Genomic DNA, 11,776 nt, shown 5'->3' with positions numbered 1-11,776 from the left:
CAGTAATGCTACATACAGTAACCTCTGCATACGTGTTTAATGAACATTTCCAGGACCTGAGAAGTCAGGAGTTCAGTATATGATAGAATACGTCACTGTTTGTTTGACTGTGAAAATTCAACCCCCCCTCCTCCTCCTCCTCTTCCTCCTCCCCCCAATGAATCTGTACTTGTATTGAATTGTAATACTCGATAATGAAGCTACAATAAAAGCGACCCGCCCATATTCTGGAACCTGCTCTGAGAATTCATTTGAGGTCGGTGTTCTTTTTTTCCCAGAACTTGTAAGTCTCGCGCCTCGTTAACTGGAGGAATTCGTTCCTGTTTCCTCTCACAGCCTGAAGGAGGCAAGAACCGTATTTTTTTAGCCGTAAGCATTGTTGTGTTTGTTTTTGTTTTATTTGTATCACGTTATGTTTTCAATCCCATTGATAACATTGGACCTTTTTCCTTTTCGTTTCGGGAGCCCGGCTCTTGAGCTGCGAATTTCTAAATTATTTTGTACTTTTTTTTTTCTTTTTTCCGCTTTTTAGTTGTTGTTGTTCTGAGTTTATAACTTTATTATTGTATGTTCTGATTTAAAAAACAAACAAACAAAAAAAAAACATTATGTATTCAATTTTGCATGATCGCAAAACTTTCCTTATTCAAAAATGTTAGTGCGCATGCGTTCTGGTTGACATACTTTCCTAAGATTATAAAAGCATACATTTTGTGTGTGTGTGTGTGTGTGTGTATGTGTGTGAGAGGCTCTTTGAGCTAATTATATATATATATATATATATATATCCAAGATCAGGAACAAATTAATTAGGATTAAATATTCAGCCAATGAAAGCTGTGGTCCTCTATAACCTCCTATTGCTGTAAGTTGTATTATCAACGTTCTGTACGCACTTGGGCTCACAGAGCGACGTCATGTTCTGGCCAGAAGATTTCAGTTGAATTGGGGGATGAATTGCAGATGCAGCAACCTAAACCTCTGCAGTTTGTTTTTACAGACTGCGCTGTCAACGTGCCTTGTGTAAAAATGAAACCGCACAGGGTATTAAACTGTGGAAGAATTCAGAGCGCGCAGTGGAGCCCCTGCAGAGACCATTCCGGCCACAAGAGGGAGCCAGACCACCACATCTGGTCGTGTATAACTGTAAAGGTGCTGTAAAACGACGGTATAATGGTATGACTGTAATAGGCCACACCTGCAGTTCATTTCAAACAGCGAGACAAAAGGAACACGGAGCCACACGCGGTCAAACGCAGGAGGCTTTTTAGAAGCTGTTTAAGACGCCTGATTAAAGCACAAAGCGGTCTAACATTTTCACAGACGAGCGCTTGTTGTTGACTGAGCGGAGATTGAAATTCTCATCTGGCGGTGTTGTGATACATTTGCACACCGCTGTATGTCGCTCCTTCCTCTTTCAGTTGATTGGCAAACTTAACAGCAGGTTGATAAAAAAAGGTACAAAGTGTTTGATTACCCTTCCAAAGGTCATTTCAAGTGAAAGTATTTTTTAAATGGTTTTCACTGAAGCACGGACTGTACGAAGTGAAGCTGGAGAACGTTTCTATAACAATCTTCTGCATCTAGTGAGTTTTATTCGGTTTAATTTAACGTCAAATGAAAAACGAACCTGCGCAGGTTCCATAGCTGTACAAGAACACTGAGGTAATCATTGACAATCCAAACCGAGTGGTTATCAGGGTTGTTTTTAAATCAGCCTGTGTTTATGACACTTAGCAATGCAACGCCCACCTGCTAATTAGCTCTGCATTACAGAAGGTTGGTTTGTATCCTCTGGTTGAGAATCACAACTATTTCCCACTATGGACTGGCAAGCCAATATGCAAACAGATGCTCAGTGAAGGTTAGAGACTGCCAAACTGCATTGCGTTTTACATCAGTGTCGTTTCTTAACGGCTTCTCCTCCCACCACTATCGCTCTGACTGTAGCACGATTTGCCTCCTGTTTGGTGATCTGGTCGCTTCGGAGAAACCTGTTTCAAATCCTTTCCAATCACGACCGTGTGACACGTGGAAATAATAAAACGGATGACTAGATCATTAATCTGTGATTTGTACTGTGGTACTGAGTTCATCAAATAACATAAACAATTCCCCCCCCCCCCCCCCCCCCCAATTTCCTCTTCAGTTTCGATTAATTACGTTCCCCTCGGCGCAGTGATTTCCTCACAACAGCTGCTCAGGAGACCTGAAGTTTCAGCGATCCCACGAGCGAGCCAGCTTCCTCTTTTACACCCAGAATATCGAGAGCGAATGTCAGCGAGCTACCGCCCCTTAGAGGACAAAGGCCGGCCCTGCAGGGAACGATACGTCATTGTTTATTGGTTCTCATTGAATAATTGAATTGTGTGGATAAGTCTCTATATATGTGTATGATCAATTATACTGTAGTTTCTTTTTTTAATCATAGGCAGAAATGTGCGTGTTTCCTTGTAGTTGAAAGACCTGTTAATGTGGAATATGTTACCAGGTAAGACTGAGAAATGTGAGCTGAAGTTTAATTTCTTTATAAGTTTCGTGAGGCTGTGTGGTCCAGTGGTTAAGGAAAAGGGCTTGTAACCAGGAGGTCCCTGGTTCAAATCTCACCTCAGCCACTGACTCATTGTGTGACCCTGAGCAAGTCACTTAACCTCCTTGTGCTCCGTCTTTCGGGTGAGACGTAGTTGTAAGTGACTCTGCAGCTGATGCATAGTTCACACACCCTAGTTTCTGTAAGTCGCCTTGGATAAAGGCGTCTGCTAAATAAACAAATAATAATAATAATAAACCACTTCAGTGAGTCGAACCTTGATCTGTAACTAGCTTCACCTTTGATAGCGCGTGATTTTAAAAAGCAGATGAAGGTGTTGTTATCTGTATTGTAAATCAGAAAAAAAACTGGAGCTCAGCCTGAACTCAAAATGAGCAAAGTCCTTGTTAACAGTTAATAAACCCATACAATAAAAAAATAAAATTGAGTGTTGTCTGATTGATGATGACAGTTGTGTATTCAGGCAATATTTTGCTGAGACAAAACAGTCCGAATTTCTTTTTTGTCCTCTTTGTCATTTCATTGGAACCGTTTTAAACAAACAACTTATAGGGGAATGTATGACGTTTCTATCTACGGCCTATTGTTTTAAAACACTCCTTGTAAAGCACTCGTTATATTAAACCAGTTAATGATTAATTAATGTACCAGAGGGTGTTGTTTTTATTATCTACAGTCAGAGTGAAAGTATTTTTTACCTCTTCTGTTTTCGGAGCACATTCAGCTGCAGGTAAGAATTGTTTTATAATTTTCCAAGTTAAATGTTTTTTTTTTAATTGTATTGTGTCAATGCAAAGTTTTGTTAGTAAGAAATGAGAAGGGACACCGTACAACGTCCATAGCTTTTACCTGTTATCATAACCGATTACACCACAAAACACTAGCTGGAAAGTCCATTCTTTGTTCAATACTTTTATTTTAATTTGACGTGTGAAATTTTGTGATTATCTTATATGTACGTTGATTACAGGTTTTCTATGAAAATATAATATTCATGTTCAGATTTTCTCAATGATCTATGAGATTAGGATCCAATATAGATTATCGTGTGCCTTAACCATTTATCGACCAGCTTGAATCTGTGAAATAAACTTAAGACGAGGGAACAGGGAGCCACTTTGTGTGGCTTGGGACTCGGTTTCAGGCCGCTGCACAGCACACCAGGCAGGGAGATTTGGGGTTTGATACAGCAAACCTCAAACTAGGTCTCCCGCTGGTCTCCTGAAATCATGTTTCAAGCGGCTGTTTCTGAAAAAGTTAGACAGAGTAAAGGTTTATTTGTAGAGTGCTGAGTTTTATCTTTCAGGTTCAAACAACATGTGACCTTAAAATATATTTTACTTGACCTTAAAATGTATTTTACTGGAAGTGAATGATTGTTTTTTTTACTGTAGTTGTAATAGAACACGACTTTATCAAAGAATATAACTCTTCCTTTTTTTAATTGTTCAGAAACCAAAAAAAGTCACATGAACTAAAACAAGCAGACATTATTGTTTAAAGGTAGGGTTACCGTATGAATCTAAATATACGAAGACAGTTTGTGACAGTTCAGGCTTTTCAACCCACACACCCCTAATGCATTCTAGTATGTTTTACCTGTCTCAGGTACCTTTCACAGTAGGACTACACTTACCAGAATGCACTGCAATGTGAGTTGAAAAGCCTGAACTGTCCCACTCTGTCCTAGAGTACATGGGGTCATATGGGAATCGTAGTTAAAGGGTTTGATACCAGGAGGTTCAAATCCCTGCTCAGCCACTGACTCACTGTGTGTGTGTGACCCTGAGCAAGTCACTGAACCTCCTTGGGCTCCGTCCTTCAGGATGAGACGTCAAACAAACAAGCTCCAATTGGAAGTGACTCTGCAGCAGCCACTGACTCCCTGTGTGTGTGTGTGACCCTGAGCAAGTCACTGAACCTCCTTGTGCTCCGTCCTTCGGACGAGACATCAAACAAACGAGCTCCTATTGGAAGTGACTCTGCAGCAGCAGCAGCAGCAGTTGTTGATGATGCAGAGTTCACTCCCTAGTCTCTAAGTTCCTTTGGATAAAAGCGTCTGCTAAATGACTAATGAATAAATAATAATAAGGATAGTTTTGTTTAAATTTTTTTGGTAGTTGCAAGCTTAGGAACGAAACACGAATGCACACTAACGCTGTGTCTTTTTGACAGCTATGAAGACCTTCTGCACAGAATGCATGGTGATGATTCTCTTAACTTCCTCACGCATCGGGGAATCAGAAGCAGGTAAGAGTAGGATACAGCTGTAGCTAATGCTCTAATATAATAATATAATATAATAATGCAGTACAACCATAATAATAAGGGCAGCAGTGTGGAGCAGTGGTTAGGGCTCTGGACTCTTGACCGGAGGGTCGTGGGTTCAATCCCAGGTTGGGGGACACTGCTGCTGTACCCTTGAGCAAGGTACTTTACCTAGATTGCTCCAGTAAAAACCCAACTGTATAAATGGGGAATTGTATGTAAAAAATAATGTAATTGAATGTAAAAATAATGTGATATCTTGTAACAATTGTAAGTTGCCCTGGATAAGGGTGTCTGCTAAGAAATAAATAATTCTAATAATAATAATACCTCATAGGCAGCTGACCCTTCTTATGGCCTGGTTTGCGATATCGTAACCACAAAGGAACTTGGACCAAAATTTTTGCATCACCTTAAATTTTTAACGATTAAAAACTAATTTTTATTTTATTTTTATTATTTTTTTTAAAACTATATGAACATGATTTTGATATTTTATTTAACATCGTGTAATCAAAGAAACTACAAAATGATATCGCAAAAAAAGCCTATACTAGCAGTAGTACAGTAGTATTTCATGTTCGATTTCGAAATGTCACATTTTTACATTTAGCAGTATGTGGGAAAACTACAAAGCGCTGGTGTGTAATTCAGTATGTTAACGTCACATTATTCAGCAGGTTTCATTCGACTTTATGAAGTAAAATCAGTTCATTCTACAGGGTGATGATGCAAAACCATTGGCCACTGCTGTACATTGGTTTAACACAAAACACAACACTCACATGGGCGCTTGACATGCAATATCTTATTGAAGAAAACTCAACAGAATTTCTATCTTTTCAGCATTTAACGTTATCGTCCCAAAAAGCCCAGTAATCAGCACAGTAGGTGAAGACAGCGTCCTCCCTTGTCAAGTTTCGACCGAAATCAAAACTGAAGACTTGGAAGTGAGGTGGTACAGAGAGAGATTCAATGACCCAATTTATGAATACAAGGATGGCAAAGAGGTGACCGAAAAACAGAACAAAGAGTACCAGGGCCGCACCAGTCTTCTGGACCAGCAGCTGGGGGATGGCGTTTTGTCTCTAGTGCTGAGGAAGGTCAGAGTTTCTGATGAAGGCAAATACACGTGCTATGCAGGGACTTCAAAGTGGTACGAGGAACCAAAAATGGAACTACAAGTTCAAGGTTAGTTAAAGATGATTTTTAGCACAGGGTTACCATATGACTCCATGACTCCATGTACACTGGCACTGGTCAGGCTTCTCAGCTCACACCCCAATGCATTCTGGTAAGTGTAGTCCTACTGTGAAAGGTACCTGAGAGTAGAGTCACTTACAATTACGTCTCACCTGAAAGACGGAGCACAGGGAGGTTAAGTGACTTGCTCAGGGTCACACAATGAGTCAGTGGCTGAGGTGGGATTTGAATCGGGGACCTCCTGGTTACATGCCCTTTTCTTTAACCACTGGACCACACAGCCATAATAATAATAATAATAATAATAATAATAATAATAATAATAATAATAATAATAATAATAATAATACATTGGGGGGGTACGAGTTGAAAATTCTGAACTGTCCAAAACTGTCCGAGTGTACATGGAGTAACATGGTAACCCTTTATAAAAGTACATATTGTTGGCTTCATTCGCTAAGACTGAAATGTTGATATATTTGCAGCCCTTGGCAGCGATCCTGTGATCCATATAGAAAAACATCTTAAACGCATCATCACGCTGAGCTGCGTATCATTAGGCTGGTACCCTCCACCCGAGATGTATTGGACCGATGGAGCAGGTAGAAATGTAACAGCGCTGACTCAACCCAGCATTCAAAGAGACGGGAATGGTCTGTACAACATCAGCAGTCAACTCAGTGTCAAACAGAACGACAATGTTGTGGTCAGTTGTCTCGTCATCCAGAAACAACAGCGAAGAGAAATGAAGTCAAGACTGCAGATTAGTGGTGAGTAACGTGCTTTTCTGTAGCAGGAGTCCCAGATTATGGCTCCCGAGTCATGCCTGGTGCTTCAAATGATCATAGATGGCTCTCTTAGTCATGAACACAAGTGTACCCCTGCTGGGCTCATAGTCATCACACACAACTCTGGACAAACGTTTTGCATCATCCCCCTATATATAGAGAATGAACAAAGTTTGCTTCATAAAGTCGAACGAATGAAACCTGCGGAATAATGTTACGTTAACATATTGAATTCCACTCCGGCGCTTTGTGGTTTTCTATACACTTAATGAAAAACTGACAACAATTGAAAAAAATGACTTTTTGAAATCTAACATGAAATAGGCTACACTGTCCTACTATTATGGCTTCCGGTAGACTTTTTTTTAATGCAGTATCATGTTTAGTTTATTTGATTACATGGTGTTAAATAATATATCTAAATTAGGTTCATATAGTTTATTTTATAAAATTAGGTCTCAATCCTAAAATTCTAGGTGGTGCAAAACGTTTAGCCACAGCTGTAGTAACTTTTTAAGTGAATCAGATTCACTATTTGAGATGTTTTTAGGAAGTGAAATGGTCAGTATCTGTAATGCCACGTCCTTTGATTTTCTCCACAGAGCAGTTTTTTGAAATCACTCATCCTGAACGGCTTTATATCTCCGTGTTTGTCATCTCTGCTGCAATAGTCCTCGTGTGCATCATGGCCGCCTGTCTGTACATCTTCAAAAGGAAACGAGGTGAAAACAAGCAGGTGTTATTTGTTAGAACTCAGATATCAAAAACTCAGGTCTTTAAAAAAAAAACTCCACTCTCTGAGTAAACTGCTCCATCCTTTTTGTCTTTTTTAAATGATCATTTTCTCAATGTCTTTTTTCATTATCATTTTTAATTCTATTTTTGCAAACTTAGTGTGTGTGTGTGTGTGTGTGTGTGTGTGTGTGTGTGTGTGTGTGTGTGTGTGTGTGTGTGTGTGTGTGTGTGTGTGAGAGTGTGTGAGAGAGAGAGAGAAGTGCATTGAGGTTGTGTGGTCCAGTGGTTAAAGAAAATGGCTTGTAACCAGGAGGTCCCTGGTGCAAATCCACTGACTCATTGTGTAACCCTGAGCAAGTCACTTAACCTCCTTGTGCTCCGTCTTTCGGGTGAGATGTAATTGTAAGTAACTCTGCAGCTGATGCATCGTTCACACACCCTAGTCTCTGTAAGTCGCCTTGGATAAAGGTGTCTGCTAAATAAACAAATAATAATAATAATTGAGATACTTGTGATGAAAGGCATTATGGAAATGTGTTTTGTATTAGTCATTTAGCAGATGCTTCTATCCAAAGCGACTTACAGAGACTAAGGAGGGTGAACTCTGCATCATCAGCAACTGCTGCTGCAGAGACATTTACAATAGGAGCTCGTTTGTTTGGCTTGCTCAGAGTCACACACACACGCAGTGAGTCAGTGACTGACAGAGGATTTTAATCTCCTGGTATCAAGCCATTTTCTTTCACCACTTGACCTCCAAACCTACCTGTATTGTATTGTATTGTAAGTAAACCACGTTCATTTATATTTATTTGTGAGATGTCCGATCTCAATTTAAGGCAATGACACTGATGGCAGGTGCTTTTGCTTTGTTTTTAAGAGTGGGACAAAACCTGTGTGGAATTCGGTAAGTTTTAATTATATTTATTTCGTGTACTATGAAGACTCTCCGACATTACAGAGTTTGCCGTGTTGATGAATCTTGTATTACTGTCGAAATATATTTTATTCTTAACTTCTTGTGATAATAATAATATATTTCAACTTAATAATCGTAAATATTGCGAGCGGGTTGTTTATTTCGGGGGTTTTATTTAGATTGTGATGACGGTGATCATTGTATTGTGTATTTTGTTGATTGTAGGAAACTTACAAAAGGCTGAAAAGGACACAAGTATCAGTAAGCATTTTCCTTTCCCTCTGAACAACTGTTAGCATTTTCAGAACCATTAAAAATGATCACGGAATGCACGACGTCATATCAATGCTGTGTTTACTTTTCAGAATGTGAAAGACTTGAACAGGAATTAAGTAAGTGATTTTGACACTTATATTGTATTTTGACGACAATTGGATTATCCAGAAAGTCCTCAAATAAATATAAATATATAAATATGCACTAATCAAACAAAACAATGTATGTGTGTATATATGCGTGTGTGTGTCTGTGTGTGTGAGAGAGAGAGAGAGAGAGAGTGTGTGTTTGTGTGTGTGTGTGTGTGTGTGTGTGTCTGTGTGTGTGTGTGTGTGTGTACCCAAACCTGCTTTTCACTAAAAATATATTTTCCCCAACAGATGCTGTAAAAACTATCCCAAATTCAGGTATTATTATTATTATTATTATTATTATTATTATTATAGTAGTAGTAGTAGTAGTAGTAGTAGTAGTAGTAGTAGTAGTAGTAGTAGTAGTAGTAGTAGTAGTAGTAGTGGTATATTTATTGCACTGCTGTACCTGTGTGAATTAAACAATCCTGCATGAGCTACATAATTGCTCAATGACTACAACCCTTGCTTACTAAATATGAATAGTAATCTGAGACATTAAATGATTAACCAGAAAGTCATTGTTTGATTTTTTTTTTACCTCATTTCTTTCTCTTTTATTCTAGTTTGGAAATGGATCCAGGAAGCAGCAGGTACACAGGTTTAAACAGTTTATTGTACAGTGTTGCAATATTGAATCATTACATTGTAATATAAAAACTGCTTACTGATCACGCGGTCTTTCCTTCTCTACAGTGAATGTGATTCTGGATGCAGACACAGCCAATAAACGTCTCATCCTGTCCGTCGACGGAACCAGTATGGCACTGGGAGAGGAGGACCGGGACCCCCCTGACACTGGAAGAAGGTTTGAACGTCCGCTCTGTGTCCTGTCCAGGGAGGGGTTCACCTCAAAACACTACTGGGAGGTAGAGGTGGGAAAGAAGACAGGCTGGATTGTAGGAGCTGCTACAGAGTCTGCCAAAAGGAACGGACAAGTGATTTTGTTTCCAGAACAGGGATTCTGGGTACTAAGACTTGAAAATGAAAAGTTTTATGCCAACGATGTTATTGAGTCCCCCACCATTCTCCCTCTGAGTCTGAAGCCCCAGATTCTGGGGGTGTATCTGGATTATGAGGAAAGGCAGCTCTCCTTTTACAATGTGGAGACCAGATCTCACATCTACACTTTCACTGACATGGAGTTAAACACCAAGGAGAAGGTCTATCCATTGGCTGGAACCACACCAAGTTGCAAAGAAGGGCTAGATATACACCATTTTACACATTTAAAAACAAAAAAGTCAACGTCCCCCATGAGTCAAGCAGATGATGCATCAGCAAGGGCAGCTCTAACAGGAGAGGAAGACACCAAGGATCGATACAGCAAAGAGGACCACCCTCTGCTACCTGACAAGAAAAGATTACCAGGGCAAGACAGCAAAAAGATGTTTGGGTTTTGGCCTGGGTTATGGTTAGAAAAAAAAGAGAAAAAGAAGAAAGAAGGGAATGAGAAAAGAGAGGAGGAAACAGAAAAGGCAAAAAAAGAGAATGAGGAGAAAGAAGTGAATGAAAAAAGAGAGGAGGAAATAGAAAAGGGGAAAGAAGAGAATAAGGAGAAAGAAAAGGGGAAAGAAGAGAATAAGGAGAAAGAAAATGTACCTGACGAGGAGAAAGACTTACCAGAGGAAGAAAGTGAAAAAAGGGGTGACATTGAAAAAGAAAAAAAGAAAGCAAAAAGGAAAAGAGGAGAGAAAAAGAAAGATAAGCACAAAAAAAATTAAACAAGCCCCTAACTAGAATGAAAATTAAATTTTTTAATGGTCCAAACGATGGCTGGTCGCCACAAAGGACGTGGGGACTAGAAGATGGAACACTCTTTATCGTGTGCTCAGAAGACCTCGTAACAATGAACAATATTTATATTTTGAAAACTCCTCAGAATTTTTAAGAACAATTACCATTGTGTTAACGAAGCTGGCCAGTCGCCATCAATACGGATGGTCTTATTTCTTTTAATTGAGTTTCCTTTTTCTAACTGTGGTATATTATTCTAATGCTATGTATAATATAGATTAGATTGATTAGAAGTTCATAGTAATCAGTCATCTTGAATGCAGAGTAGCGGTTAGGGCTCTTAACTGGAGGGTCGTGGGTGCAGTCCCAGGTGAGGGACACTGCTGCTGTACCCTTGAGCAAGGTACTTTATTTAGATTGCTCCAGTAAAAGTTCGACTGTATAAATGGGTAATTGTACGTAAAAATAATGTGTAAAAAAATAATGTAATTGTATGCAAAAATAATGTGATATATTGTAACAATTGTAAGTCGCCCTGGATAAGGGTGTCTGCTAAGAAATAAATAATAATAATTCTAGTGATCTACTGACTGGGGAGTGTCATGTTGGTGTATAATATGGAACTGTATATAATGTTTCTGTGTATTAGATGCGAAATACAAGGATATGTTTTTGTTTTAAATGATCGCTGAATATAAGTAATTCCGTGTATCCGTATAGTAAATGGTCTTTTGTATCTTGCATTGTATATGAATGTAAAAAGTTCATATGTGTGACGATAAACTGGATGCAGACCCACTTAATACATAATAAGACAGTGAGGTATTTCTTTCAGTAAACACTGAGTTTTATTACAGTCCAGAGATCGCTCTGTCGTGTGCCTGCGCTTGTAGATCTCTTGCTCCGCCCCTCCTGCTTTGAATTGGACTTGCCTGACGTCAGCACCACGTCACTGGATCCTCAGCTGATGTATAACTGCACCACTAACATGTCATTGAAAATATAACTTGTAATCCTAACTTGCTGCATCCTAGTTCATATTGTGTTCTAGTAGTAGTATTATTTGCACTTACTGTAAACTACGTTTAAATATGACTCTTGCATTGTAACCCTGTGCTGCCCTCTAACTCCTGTGTGAGTCGCCTTGGACAAAGGCATCTGTCAAACA

General features: G+C 39.2%; 1 protein-coding gene across 1 annotated transcript; it reads left to right on the top strand.

Annotated features, from left to right (window-relative positions):
* Window positions 1–2,154: 2,154 nt before the first annotated feature.
* Window positions 2,155–11,226, top strand: LOC117968156 (butyrophilin subfamily 2 member A1-like). Its single transcript, XM_059021638.1, has 11 exons — window positions 2,155–3,281; window positions 4,727–4,801; window positions 5,666–6,010; window positions 6,508–6,792; window positions 7,413–7,532; window positions 8,426–8,452; window positions 8,690–8,725; window positions 8,830–8,856; window positions 9,121–9,147; window positions 9,438–9,464; window positions 9,568–11,226. Exons 1-11 carry the CDS (start codon window positions 3,194–3,196, stop codon window positions 10,593–10,595), a joined length of 2,085 nt encoding a protein of 694 aa, XP_058877621.1. The 5' UTR covers window positions 2,155–3,193; the 3' UTR covers window positions 10,596–11,226.
* The last annotated feature ends 550 nt before the right edge of the window (window positions 11,227–11,776 follow it).

The sequence above is a fragment of the Acipenser ruthenus genome, unplaced genomic scaffold, assembly GCF_902713425.1.
Source record: "Acipenser ruthenus unplaced genomic scaffold, fAciRut3.2 maternal haplotype, whole genome shotgun sequence".
Lineage (NCBI taxonomy): Eukaryota > Metazoa > Chordata > Actinopteri > Acipenseriformes > Acipenseridae > Acipenser > Acipenser ruthenus.
The sequence above is the reverse complement of the archived record's forward strand: the minus strand, read 5'-3'. Positions and strand labels throughout refer to the sequence as shown.

Coding starts and splice junctions, on each gene's coding strand:
- LOC117968156 (XM_059021638.1), top strand. CDS start 3,194: ATGTACCAGAGGGTGTTGTTTTTATTATCTACAGTCAGAGTGAAAGTA. Junction 4,802..5,665: donor CATCGGGGAATCAGAAGCAG/GTAAGAGTAGGA, acceptor CTATCTTTTCAG/CATTTAACGTTATCGTCCCA. Junction 6,011..6,507: donor AATGGAACTACAAGTTCAAG/GTTAGTTAAAGA, acceptor ATATATTTGCAG/CCCTTGGCAGCGATCCTGTG.